Source organism: Amphiura filiformis, chromosome 4, assembly GCF_039555335.1.
Source record: "Amphiura filiformis chromosome 4, Afil_fr2py, whole genome shotgun sequence".
NCBI lineage: Eukaryota > Metazoa > Echinodermata > Ophiuroidea > Amphilepidida > Amphiuridae > Amphiura > Amphiura filiformis.
The window spans coordinates 66,092,390-66,106,411 of NC_092631.1; the positions used below are offsets into that span (position 1 = coordinate 66,092,390).

Consider the following 14,022-nt stretch of genomic DNA (forward strand, 5'->3'; position numbering starts at 1 on the left):
TTCTGTTCTATACATCGGCTGTGGCTTTCCTAATAGAACAAGCGAAAAATTGCACATTGCAAATCACATTGCAAATTCATTTGCCAATCAAGCTGCATAGCATTGCATACCCCAGGCACGATCTACGCAATAATCAGGAAGAATGGTCAGGCAGTGCAAAAGGAATGTGCCGAATAGTACAGTGAATAGTCACACAATCATTATAATATCTTTCACCCTGATGTAGCAGTGACGTCAACATATTGAGGCAGCTGTTCCGCACACGTACCTATGCGGCGTCTTTTAGCGAGGGCGTATGTACGCTGCTGCACCTAATGAAATGCGCACTGACATCACTGCCACATCAGGGTGAAAAATGGTATAGTTGAAACATTATTAATTGTATTTCTACATACCTGCATGGTGCACCATAGGTTGTTTAAGTTTACTAGTTCGTTGTCCATTCGTCATCACACTGGCTCTACTAGCACCGCCACGTCTGATTGTCTTGCTTATTGGGACCCTGCTTCGCTGCGTTGGTTTAGGTAAATATGATGGCTAGAAAAACAAATGAAAAAATTATTTGGTCACTTCGAATTACACAACATATTGACATTGTCAAGCATCACACTGGTAATGCTTCAGTGTGCTCTGCAACTTTGATTACACTCATGGTAAATCTAAACTGAGTTAGTAGTTTCTGCCACTAGACTTTTTAAATTTTCAATAAAAGTTTGGTTACTACCAGGTGTAGAATTTGTCACTTTATAGTGAACACTGAGCAGCCATTTGTTTTCACTGGATTAGCCATCAATTACAGCAATAAATGATATTACAACACACTTGTATGTTATGTAATGTGATCAATGATAAGAAAACTTATGCTAACATTACCTGGAGGATGAAGCTAAAATGAAATGCCCAGAAATTGGTAGCACCCCTCCCACAACCCCCTAGATCTGCATCTTATTGAACTCTTGGAAAAAACAAGAACTCCACTTAACAGCAAAAAACATTTTGCATTACTCACAAGCCCTGTCTAAGAGCCAGGATTCCTTACTATGACCACTGCAACTCAGCTGTCATCTTAAGATGTACTTTCTTTTTATAGTTTACAAATTCACTTTTTCGGTAAATCCCATAAGCCTTTGCATTTGAACTCCTGATGTTATTACTCCAATGTCATCATACTGCACACACTGTTACTGCAAACAGTACAATTACCGAATAGGATGCAACTTGCTAGACTTGAGCCCAGTCCTCGTTCAAGGAGTTTATGGTTAGGGTTTAGGGTTGGGATAGGGCAGTCTTGTTATAAGACTAGTAGAGTTGCACCCTATTTGGCAATCGCTCCCTGCAAACTTCACAGAAGTGAAATGCACATTTGTTCACTAACATAGTTACTGCTCATGTCACTGTCGTGAAGTGGCAGTAACTATGTGTGCATCAACGTGATGACATCAGGGGTCCAAATTCAAAGGCTTATGGGATTTCCCTCTAATTCTAACCTACCTGATCATAAGACATGGTACGACGTTTTCTCTTCTCCAGTAATTGCTTATCCCCTATTCTCCTTACTCCTCCTTTATATTGCACTCTAGTATCAACTTTCCTCTCAATGGTCGTTATGGAGATGTTATCATCATTATCACTAGAAAGTACAAATGGTGAGGACATAGTGTGCCCTCTATTGTGCCTCGCTAATCGACTTGGTGATAAAAACTCTGTATCCATCTCAGGCTCGCTCGTTTCATATACGGATCTCAATGACATCATTGTTTTCTCGTTTAAGTTCATCTTAGCAGGGTGACTATCAAAATGCTTCTGAGAAGTTCGCTTTCGTGCAGCTATGGCCGCAATGCTCTTTGTGTTTTGTACAATCTCTTTACGATTTTTATCATGTTCAGGACTGGAATCGTTGAGTTTCAAATTCTGCATAGAGTGTATCTGGTTGATGCCCTCTGTATGTGATACAGGAATCTTACCATCATGACTCAAATCAAATAGGCTTGTACTCTGTCTGGCTGTTGAAGGTGCGGGAGAGTCTACTTGGACTTTTGGTACACCATATAATGAAAAGTCAGCTTTCTGACGGAGTTGGTGAGCTCGTGGACTAGGATTGAAAACTCTGGGTTGGTTTGTCACAGATTTCCTAAAATTTGAAAGCAAAACATTATATTGGTGAATTATTGCATTATCCTTGTAAACCATTTTTATACACCGGTAGCAACTGAGGTGCACTGACTATTTTTTCTGAAGTAGAGAAGCCAGTCAATTTTATCAAAAAATCCTAAAACACTGTCAATTTATAAATCAGGTACCTTAGCCTATACTAACAAAATTATTTCCTAAAATCACAAAATTTATTGAAAACTGCTATCTTTGACTATTATTATTCAAGTTATTGGTTTTGATTTATGATTACGAAGCTTCATATCAACTTTATGCAAGACGTCAATTATTCAAATTAAGGTTGTTATCAAAATACCGTTTTTTAATTTAAAGTACATAAAGATGGAAGAAATGTCTGATCATTGTCAGAATCATGTTTAATACAAAACAAAATTTGTGACAACTGTGATAATTGTTTTGCTTACGTATCAATGGGTTCTGGCGGGTGTTTCTTTGGTGATTTCTTGTTGTTATTGGGTTCTATTAGAGTTGATTCCTTTTCTGGTGAGTCTGTATCTCGCTGCTCCTGGAGAGCTTGAAGTGCACGAAGATTCAACATTGACGTCGCCTGAAAAACATGTAAAAAATGTTTTTCAAATTTATTGTTAACAATGGATATGGTTAGTATAGGAATGATGATCATGTTTTTGAGTTATAGGCCTTTAAAGATGACATTCCCATAAAAAATAATCAAATTTTGAAATTCTTAATTTCATGATATTTGACCTTGAGACTAAGTGGACTTTCAAATCCTTGAAAGTGCTTATTAAAAAGAGGTTTATTAAATCAATAATTGACATTGGAACTATGACAATCCCTATTCAATCCTTACATGCTAACATTTTTAATCAAATTAAGAAATGTCAAAAATGCGACTTGTTCCTGGTTTTGTCAGAACGGGTCACATATTTGAACAGCTTAAGTATTATCAAGACCAAAGTAACTTATTGACCTTTCCATAACAAACAACCAAACAAACAAAATAAAACCTCTTTGTCCTACCGGATAATTTAAGCAAATTCTAGGAGAATATCTAGAGCAAAATTCTATACTATTCGGCAAGTTCCTTTTGCACTGCCCTATCACTCTTCCTGATTATCGCATAAAAGAACTGGGTCACGTAATGTTACGCAGCTTGTTCGGCAAGTGAGATGCTAATGTGATGATCAGCCAACCAGAAACCCACTTTCGAGTTTACAGTGCCAAATTGGCAGAGTGCAAAAGGACCTTGCTGAATAGCATATAATACACATTGACTGTATACAAACCTTAATACCCTCCATGTGCTGTATAGGTGACTGTGTATTTAGTTTGTGTATATCCTCAAATACAGCCCCAGTGTATTGCTCATATAGGGATAGCAGATCAGATGATATGTGCACATCATGTTCTGTAAATAAAAGGGAAAATAGTGAAAAGTAATGAATAGATACACCACATATTAACGAAAGTGACAGCTCCTCTCCACTCCCCAAATTAGTAAAATTCCAAGGACTTTCAAGGACCTTGTGCAAATTTCTAGGAGTTTCAAGGCCTTAAAAAGGTGTTTTCAAATATGAGTTTTCTTCTTATCGCAAAATCTCCATTGATAGGATTAAGTGGGGAATGAGGCTGTGGATCTGGTTACATATCTTTAATAATAAGTTAATTATTACTAGTTTAACATATACTTACTATTCATGAGTGTCCTCTGTTGTTGTATGATTTCATCACATAACTGCCTATGTCTCTCGTATTTGGTTATCATGGTTTCATTCTGTTGTATGTTATGTTTGTGAATCAGGGCACTGGACTTCAATTCAGTGTCTATTAGCAAGTTCATTAAGGAAAGGTTACAGTTGTTTTTTAATAGTTTTCATGTAAACAGGCAGCAGTAGTTTTGTTTGATGCTATTGACAAAGGCGAATTTTGTAACACAACATTTAACAAAACAATTGGTACCCATTACTGGCATAAAGATTAATTGCATATTTTTCATCACATTAACACTTCCTTCGCTAACTACATACTGCACAGACAGGAAAAATCCAAAGCTCACAACGGCTATCTTGGATTGGTGAGTAAGGTAAAACATGCACCTACTCCATTTCGAATCAATTTCATATATCCACATTAACCAAGTGTTGAATTGAAAAGTATACTTGAGCAAGCATTATGTGTATGTTGACAAAATTATCAGCATACCGTGGCCCCTCCAACTCGGGGGCTGCAGAAAAGTAGCCAGGGTGCTCAAGAATCTAAAAATGATAAAAAATTTTTCTCAACAATTTCTTTTATTTAGTAACTATTTTTACATTCACAGTATTATATAACAAAACCAGCCCATGCAAGTTGTCAATAACTGCACAATTTTGAGCTATAGTTTCATTTGTTTCACAATTTTTCAAATCTTTTTTTGATAATTTTTTTCGCCTTTTTTCATTAATAACTCTTCTTGCCTCCCATTCTGCACCGCCCTTTTTTCTTGAATAATTCTTCTTGTCATCCCTTCTTTTTGCCACCCCCTGCTTTTACCCCAGGGGGCTCGCGCCCCAAAAGCCACCGAAAAATATGTGCATGTGTACATCCAGGTGTGCCTTAATTTGTTTTGGCATGCATAAGCTCTGGCAGAAAACCAAAATCCATTACCAGCCAACAGGAAGGCATACCTGCAACGCATGCTGGAGACTTACTGGTCAAGTTTAATTTCTATCAGCCAGTTGGGCATGTATTTTGCAATTTGACCAGCCTAACAGGAAAGTTACCAGCATCCCTATACACATCATAAATATTCCATTCATCAAACTTTGCAAATCCTCAGTGATGCTGTTAAAAATTACTGTAATATTATATTACTTTATTATTTCATAAAGGATACTTTCAACTTCTAGTTCATGAACTTTACACAGCATATTGAGAATCTCCCCTTGTTCTTCTGTTGTTACTTTCTTTGGCAGAACCTGAAAGAAGAAAACAATTTCAAACATTGTGACTTTACAAATTTAAAACTGATTAGACAAGACTGACAGCAACTTGAGAATATGCCACCATAACCATAATCCTAATCTTTTTATTTTTCACTTTATCTTAACCCTATACCATAAAACCCAACCCAAACCTTATCATAAACCCTTACCCCATATCTAATATCTTGTTGTGGCTGTTCACAACTGTTACTTAATTTTGTTCAATGCCTGCAAAACATACCATCATACAATGTACTAGATCATAACCCTATCACCCTACCCTTAAACTCATCTTCCATTTCAATACTAACCATAACCTAAAATTAAACAAACTCAAAGCATAGGCCTCTGATACCATCTAATGGAAAGTGCCATCTGAAGTTAACTGATTCTGAGTCATGCTGTTGTGTACTCCAAACAGATTGTGTCTTAATATGAGCTACATTTGGAAAAGTGTTCATTAACACAATGACCCAGTTTCCATCATAAATGAAAACACAGAACATCAATTCCTTCATCACCTAAAGTGGGAAAATACTACTATCAAAAATGTTTCATGCTTAATGCACTTCTGTACTCTTTATTTGCATATATATATAAGTCTTGCTCTGGTGTTTTTTTAGTTTTCTCAAAATCTCAGGTCATGGACTTGGATCACTGTTACATTCAAGCATGTGATCCAAGCATACAATTTTGCAAAGAAAGTAAAATAGAGAGGCAGCAGTCCCATGTCATTTTGTATTAAGAGTTATCCATATAAATCACTCTTTATAACAGATCTTAATCAGATGTCATCTTTAAGATTGCATTCTTGACACCATTCTAAATTCTCACCTCTTCCAATGTAGCAGCATCCTTCCTGATGTCCTCTAGTTTCCTCTCTAGTTCTGATTGTCTTGTTCTTAGTTTGCTCTGTTCAGACATGAGTTGTCCTAGTTCCTGTCTGGCTGAGGCTATGTCCTCCGGCTCAGGAGAGTCATCTGATATATTGCTGTAGGAATCAAGCTCTTTCTCTTGCAAATTTTCTGAAAAAAAAATAATGACAATTTTGATAATGTGAATATTTTTTGAAATTTCCTCCCTAATGTACCATGTTAGGCAGCATATCTGCATTCATCCAGACACCCCAAATATTTATTGAAAAAGAATGAAATTTTTTCAGAAGTTTAAAATTCATTCCATTACACATGTGTTATCACAAATACCAAGTGAGGAAACAATTCTACTTAAACATTTGCCCCAAACCCTACTCTAGGTCCTATACTATTTACCTAAACCCTTAACCCTCACAAACATGTTTTAAGCATATTTTTCAACAACACTTAAGATAAATCAATATGTGACACGATCAAGGGAAATGAGTCGCATGTCGTTAATATCGATTTCGAGATATTGGCAAAGAAAGTGTTAAAATTCTTTTATTTTATATTGTTTTCAGTGATTGCAAAGAAAAGTCGTATCAACACAGGTTTTCAATTTCTGAAAGCTCTAAACGTCCTATTTAGAAATGTATATAAACCTCATTTTCGACCAGGGTCGACATGTGACTCATTCCCCTTGATCATGTCACATATGTAGAATGTATACCACAACTCTCAAAAACTACCCTATTCCATCTTTGTTAATGAATATACTTTAATCCCTACCTTTTAATTTGTTGTCCATCTCCTGGTAGAATTCATCCTTGTTGTCTTGTTTGGAAGCAAGTCTCGCCTTTTCTTGTTCCCATCTGAAAATAAAATAAAATGACAAATAGTTGTCAGAAGACTTTGGAAGTATAATGGATAAGAACAGTAGCAGCAATAGAATGCCATTGACCACATCACCTTGTGGAAATATAAAGCTAATAAGTATCTCATTGCGCCGTCTGCGTGGTTTCCTCGTGAAGTAAACCACGCCGTTAAAGTTGTGCATGAGTCTGTGTCAATGCGTCCGCGCTGTCTGCGTGGTTTACTTCGCGAGGGCAGAGCTGCCCGAATGAAGTAAACCACACAGACGCGCCGGAGGCGAGTTGTTAAACAGTGATGAACAACAGAGAAACATTTCACATGACTATTTCATCAGGCATGTCAGTTAGTCATTGTCACTAAACCTTTAGGCCTACAAGAAGATCAGTGATTTCTCTGTTGATATCACTGAGCAATGAAACTATGAAATAAAATGTTTAGCCGCTATCTCTCCAACATGTAGACCAAGTTTCAGGCATGGCGAATTTTACGCGCTCACGTGTAACATGTATGCGTGCTTCTGTTCACTTGCGTTCACGTCACACGTTGACTGGAAAGTGTGCATTCATCACCGATTAACAACATTTGGCTCCCGTACAAAGGTATAGGAAGAGTTGTTGAAAATAGTGTCACCAACTATGATGAGTCCATCAATATGGAGCTGTTACACAATCTAGGCTAACCAGTACACAAATTGCTTAGGGCTCATATTGAAATTCCCTTACACAGGAAGGTGTGCGCCATCCTGCAGCTTTCCTGTGCTAGCCTTCTTTTGTTAAAATCCTGGGCAGGGTGTATCACTGATGCATATAATCCATCCGTTTTATGACCGAGTTTCCTGAGGCGTGCGCTTAGCGAGGGGAATCCTGCCTTCTTTCTGTGTGAAAACGTGGTAGGGTATTTCAATATGAGCCCTTAAATGAGTGGTCTTCTTACCAGACCAAAATTAAGACACAAAAATGCATCTAAGATTTCAAGCTTACTTTTCCATGAAAAACCATGCACAAAGGTTTTAGATCTACTTTAATTTGGTGGAGTACAAAATAAGTTACTTCCATATTCAAAGCTTAACTCAATTTTTTGACCCGATCTGGTCCATGGGGCCAAAGGCGGCAAATTTGAAACTGAGATAAAGGTAAAAATATGGAGTACAAAAACAATAAAATACATAAGAAAATAGACATCAAAAAACTTCATAACTTTAGAACCAAGTATGCTAGACCTTTGGTGTTTTTAGTAAATGATAGCCTATTGCATGTATTATATAATAATTACAGTAGTTCAATTGTCAAAAATGCCTCCTTTGGCCCCATGGACCAGATCGTATCCCATTTATCAGGAAACTATGCACAAAAGTTATAACCTAGTTTGATTTGGTGGAGTACAAAATGAGTTACCTCTATATTCAAAGCGTAACTTAATTTAAGCTTCTGTTATCCTTAACCTGACAAACAATCCTAGACTTACTCTGCAATATTTGAAAAGTGTCTGCTAGCCTCCACTGAAATCTCCCACTTTTGATTCTCTACCTCCATCATCTTTTGCCTTAGCTCCATTTGCTGCTGAAAGTTGTGCATGAGTCTGTGTCGAAGTCTATCCATTTCAGCTCTGTCCTGTTCGCTTGCTGCTTTTTCCACCTCGGCTGTTTATAATCAAAATGAAAAAAAAAGTTTCAAAATGTTTAGTGGTTCGATGGGTGGGACAAAAAGTTCTTATATATAAGGGACATGTGTATGCGCCATCCTTACTAAAAGTTTTCTCTGCTGGTCCTTTGATTTCAATATCAAATTTTCTGTTAAAAACAAAAAGGCAAAAATATTGTGAAATTTTTTTCCAAAGTTTTGAAAATATTTCCAGTTTGTAGAAGTCCATCCTTCCTCTCTTATCAAACAAATTTTACATTAAAATATATGTTTTGTGGTTGATAAATGTTAAAATATTCAAAGGGAAGCATGTTTAGTGACTTGACAAACAAATTAGCTTCCATCCATTTGCAGGCAATCTGGAGATACTCTATTTGGCCTCCTTCATATTACCATCATTTGAATGAAAACTGAAGATATTCGCCTTTGGACTTTCCCCAACAATTTTGGTCCCCATGTTTGCCAATCCAATATTGTGGGCAGATTTACGATAGCATAACACACAGCACTATTCTGAGTCTATACTCTGTTCAGCTCTTAATAGGCGGGACTCATTACATCGTGGATTGATACGGAATGGCGTACACACAGCTAGGCGCAGCACCTACGCGAACTGCGCTTTGCGTGAATGATGCGTGCATTTGTGAATTTACGCGTGCGTAAGTTGGAACTTTATTGACTCGCGCAGTAACAAAAACCAAATAATTCCCGCCTATTAAGAGCTGATCATACTAGGGACTCATTTAAGTCTAATCAGTTTGATGATGACATAACTTACAATGTACATCAGCAATTCTAGGCCCTTTATCTTGTTCACCAATCTTCTTCCTCAGTCTCTCTATCTCTTGCTTCAATTCTGATATAATGTTGGTGTATTGAGCTATATGGTAGCTCACATTTGTCCTGTTGGCTTTAATCTGGAGTGGGGAGTATACAATAAAAAATTTACACAATATAGTTCTCACAACTGGTATTTAGAAGTAATCCAATCTTAAGAGATGCAAAGAAAATACATTTTGTTATTAGTGCAATAATTGAATGTAAGAAGGATGTAAATGCTTTGTTATTACTTTGCACTTACAACTTTCTTGTATTCAACTGAAAAAATATTTACTGTAGAAAGTCCTATTTTTCATTTATCCTGTGATATATTAAAGCTGAAAATGCATTGATAAGCCAAAAGGTGTGTAAAGAGGGTTCTATCACTCAGGCCTTCAAATTAATGTTTTGGCTTCAATATGAGAAGGGATTGCAATGCATGCATGCAACTCTACAGGTAGGGTGTGGGCTTCCAAGGTAATTCAATCAAGGTGGAAACAGAATGTGATGAAATCACACCATCTTCCTTTATTATTAAAATCATTACTGTAAACTCATATAACATTTATAACTGCCCATTCCTAAATCCATGTTTCCAATAAACTTTGCATCATTATGCCTGTAAATATTCAGTCATCCTAATTGAATCCATTTCCATGGTGTGTAATGATTATAATCATAATTATTGAAGGTCTGTTAGTTTTTATTTATCTTTCCACATGACCAATGTTCTTCGTCTCCAGGCCTATAGCGAGTCATTAAAACAAATATACAGTCAGTCTGCTCTGAAGTACAAAGTAACAACACGAATGCGGATATTGTGACGACTTTGAAAGCACGCATTCCTGCAGCAGAGACACAGCACTGCGCACTGTTTACGATGTATACGCACGCGTTGTCACTTTGTACAAACTGTATATATTTTTCTGACCTACCGAATACCGATCCACCCCAAAAACCCCACTAGAGGGCAAGCAAGCAATATTTTGTTTGGCCTTATGCTACAATGGGCAAAGAAACTGATTACATATCAAGTTGATATCTTTAATAGCGTACTGACCTTCATTTTGATTTGCTTGGCTCTGTCTGCATAGAGTAATGTATTGCGTGACTCCTCAAACTGAAAGCTAGCTGGTGATATGTTGGCAATCATCAACGTCTTGCAGTTCCCGCCTAATGCATCCTAGATGGTAACAAAAAGGTACATGTGATATCATTACAAAGTATACTCAAATTAAGGCATTATAATGCTTGTATGAAGTGTAGAGATCACACTACTAAATCAAGTCCAACCTTACATTGTATCTGACTGAAAAAATAACACAAATATTGTCATTCGAAAAAAAAAATTATTAAAAAAAAAAATTGCAGTTGCATTAAAACAATAGAACTTAAAACTTCCAAAAAAGGCTTTATTGGGATGATGTGCACGTGTAGCGTGCAAAATGTTTGTATTTTACACTATTTTGGCCCATGATCGGGTGAATTTTGGTGGAAAAGGGGCTCCTTGTCCCTTTTCTTTTACTTTGCCCTCCAGATTTTCTCTTTAATTTTTTGTCAGTGGGCACTTTTTTCTTTCATTTTTTTGTCAGGGGGCACTCCCCCCTGCTCCCCCAACCCGCTGGCTACACTACTAGTAAGTAATGTTCTTACCTTTAGCAACCTTGTGAGTTTACTGTCCCTGTAGTTAACATATTTGCCACCCTCACATAGTGCATTAATACAGTTTCCTAATGCCAGCAAGGAGCGGTTTATATGAGCACCTTCTATCATTCGTTTACCACGATTCTGTGAATACAAAATGGTTTCAAAGTGTTAGTTTTCTAACACTCAATAATAATTTTCTAATAATCTCAAGAGAATCAATGTCAACAAAGACTGTTATAAACATGCACTCTACCCATACACCATTCGAATGGAACCTCTTACCCGCTGATGTGAAGACAACAGAAAACCTGAAGTATTTCAGATCTCAACTTGACAATATTGACCTCGAAGAACTCTCTAGGAAGGCTCACTTTAATTAGTCAGCTGCAATGCATGCATGACAACGCTGCATGTTTAGATAGCCACACCAGGCGTTTTCGTGCAGGATAAGCATTCTGAAAGTTCTGAAGGTTTTCCAACTTGGCAGTGTCTTAACTCGTTAGCAGTTGGATATAATAGTATTTGAACACATGTTTAGTGTATTATATGATATTGATAAAATACAAAAATCAGAAACGACTAATTCAAAAATACTCTGATTTGATTAAATGCATAATCACAATGTGGTTGAAATTTCTAAGATCTGATGATCATGATCAATTACTGAGAAATAAGTGTAACAAATATATGCTTAATTTATCATTGTTGTACTTCTTTTCCATGGGATGTTAGAACTGATTTATCCACATAATTCGTTGGCTGCATTCCATAGCGGCATACAGTGATTTTTGGTCATTAAAAAAAATTTGGCATAGGGGAGACCGGGGAGTGTCCGCCCTATTTTCTTCAATCTCGCCTAGAGAGGACAATTCTCATGTTAGAAGGCTATAGTTTGTACATTTTAAAGCTGTATACTATAGCTAAATACTACCACATTTGTACAGACATTGAGCTTTCAGTAACGGCAGGAGAAGGGAAAATAAAAATCACGATGACAGGGCGGACTTGCCCCGTGTTGGGGCAAGTCCGCCCGTATGGTGGGGTAAGTTCGCCCTGATAAAAAGAAAAGGTTATAATATTGCATAACAACTATAAATTTAATGCAAACGTTTAGTAAATGGTATATTAGGCACTCACTCTCTTCCAAAGAGTCTACTAAATTTATTGGAGGGTATAATGTAAGCTAATAAATGTAGGGTCCAAAATGAGCAAAACCTTTATTTACAACTTCGGCATTTATGGTTTTAGGGCATAAACGGTGGTACGAGTAATACTGATACCACTTAACTTTAAAAAAAAACATGCTTGCATGTTGTTTTACTCTTCTTAAAGGTATTATTATCAATATTTTGCATAATACGCCGATGGCGCGAATCCGCCCGGGAGTCAGCATGGGGAAAACACAGGGCGGACTTGCCCCTTCACATACAGGGCGGACTTGCCCCAACACTACTTTTTTTCTTTACCTCGTGTTATGCCTACAAAACACAATATGTCGATCTTTTAATTGCATAATATGTTGGGCAAAACGTTCACCTTCCAAATAAATATAAGAACGAAAACCGTCTCTGCAAGGTCTTGAGATTATTACAATATTACTAATTTAAAAAATGTTAACTTCCTTGACTCAAAAACGTTTTTTGACGATAATTTCTGTGGCGAGATGTGTCGGACTGTCTTGTTTTCTTGGGTAATTAGCTATGACGTGTGCCAGCTTATTACATCATCATTGTACTTTTCCAGCAGTCACGAGATCAGAAACATGGGGTGGGCGGACTTGCCCCGAGGGCGGACTTGCCCCGGTCTCCCCTATATGTTTTTAATGACATTCTCTTTCATTTTGCTAAGTCTCAGCAGTCAAAATTAGCTAATTAATTAATAATTTATTATATTTGGCGTATTGTTACAAAGTGAAATTTTGTGTTTTCCATAGTGGTGTATCGACCATATGCCACTTTATACACATTTTATAATAGCAAACCAACTAATAAATATTGGCAAAAATTAAAAACAATGCATGCCATATAGTGGTGTACACTTCGCTACATTCCATAGTGACGTATCGGACCAATACGCCACTACGGAATGAATGCAACGAAAAGTAACACCAAAGGGATTACACGGCGACCAAGGTGGTGTAAGGTTAGCATTAGTTTAGGGTATTGCATGTTTTCCATAGGGACGTATAGTTTTGTACTTATTGTTTTCAATTTGCCAGTAATAATGTGTCTTTATTTCTTGTGAAAGTTATATAAGATAAAATCTATTTATTTTACTACAAAAATTGCACATCAGTTACAAAATATAATGAATGTCTGATTTACACAACTCTATTTTATATTGGCAAACCCAATTTTCTCGAAAAGTTGTTTCTTCGCTGTACCCCACTATATGCACCTATGGAATACAGCCGATGAATTGAGGTACAAAAGAACATGACCACTTCACTCTTAAATAGCCTTATTGGCCTATATCTGTATTAGCATGAATCAAGGCTGCCTGGCAGTTGGTCAGCAGTTTGATGTCACATCTTTCAAAACCAAACTAAATTCTAATTGTCTAAGAGTTTACTCAATATTTCCACTTTACCTTTGTGTTTGAAGCTCTTTCTGAGCCGGCCAAATCAATCATAAACAGCTTTCCAGTGCGTATTGACTGATGTGTAGTCCTGACCCGATTGCGCTCCTTAATTGTGACTTGTAGTACTGCATGTGAACGTGAAGATGTTTTGTTAGCTGCTGTCGGTTCCTGCGTCCTCTCTTTGTTACCGTGCATTAGTAAGCTCATTACCTAGAAATACAGCAAAACAAAAAACAAAATCGTTATTTGTTTTCAGCATGCATTTTTTTTCAACATAATTTTTTATTTTGTAAAATATATTTTCTGCACATCTGAATAGTTAATGTTACAAACAATAATTTTAAAAGAGAGATTATTGTAGCCAGATAAATGAGTTTTGACCACCACCACCCATATAATTCAGATCTAATACTTAATATTAAGTGGTTATTTTGCATTTTCTCTGCAGAGAATGGAAATAAAATATGATCAGCAACTATTGATAAATAAATAAATGTAAATGTAGATATT

General features: G+C 36.7%; 1 protein-coding gene across 3 annotated transcripts in view; it reads right to left on the minus strand.

The window, feature by feature from the left end:
* LOC140151223 (kinesin-like protein KIF19) overlaps window positions 1–14,022 on the minus strand; it is a 48,750-nt gene that overhangs the window by 2,090 nt on the left and 32,638 nt on the right. For all 3 annotated transcript variants that reach the window (XM_072173487.1, XM_072173488.1, XM_072173489.1), the window contains exons 8-20: window positions 13,522–13,722; window positions 10,939–11,073; window positions 10,346–10,468; window positions 9,245–9,383; window positions 8,291–8,465; window positions 6,743–6,825; window positions 5,931–6,121; window positions 5,009–5,090; window positions 3,826–3,957; window positions 3,420–3,541; window positions 2,577–2,719; window positions 1,492–2,131; window positions 396–537 (exon numbers count right to left, since the gene is read on the minus strand). In XM_072173487.1, coding sequence (XP_072029588.1) covers window positions 396–537; window positions 1,492–2,131; window positions 2,577–2,719; window positions 3,420–3,541; window positions 3,826–3,957; window positions 5,009–5,090; window positions 5,931–6,121; window positions 6,743–6,825; window positions 8,291–8,465; window positions 9,245–9,383; window positions 10,346–10,468; window positions 10,939–11,073; window positions 13,522–13,722 — 2,308 coding nt within the window. The remainder of the gene's footprint in view (window positions 1–395; window positions 538–1,491; window positions 2,132–2,576; window positions 2,720–3,419; window positions 3,542–3,825; window positions 3,958–5,008; window positions 5,091–5,930; window positions 6,122–6,742; window positions 6,826–8,290; window positions 8,466–9,244; window positions 9,384–10,345; window positions 10,469–10,938; window positions 11,074–13,521; window positions 13,723–14,022) is intronic.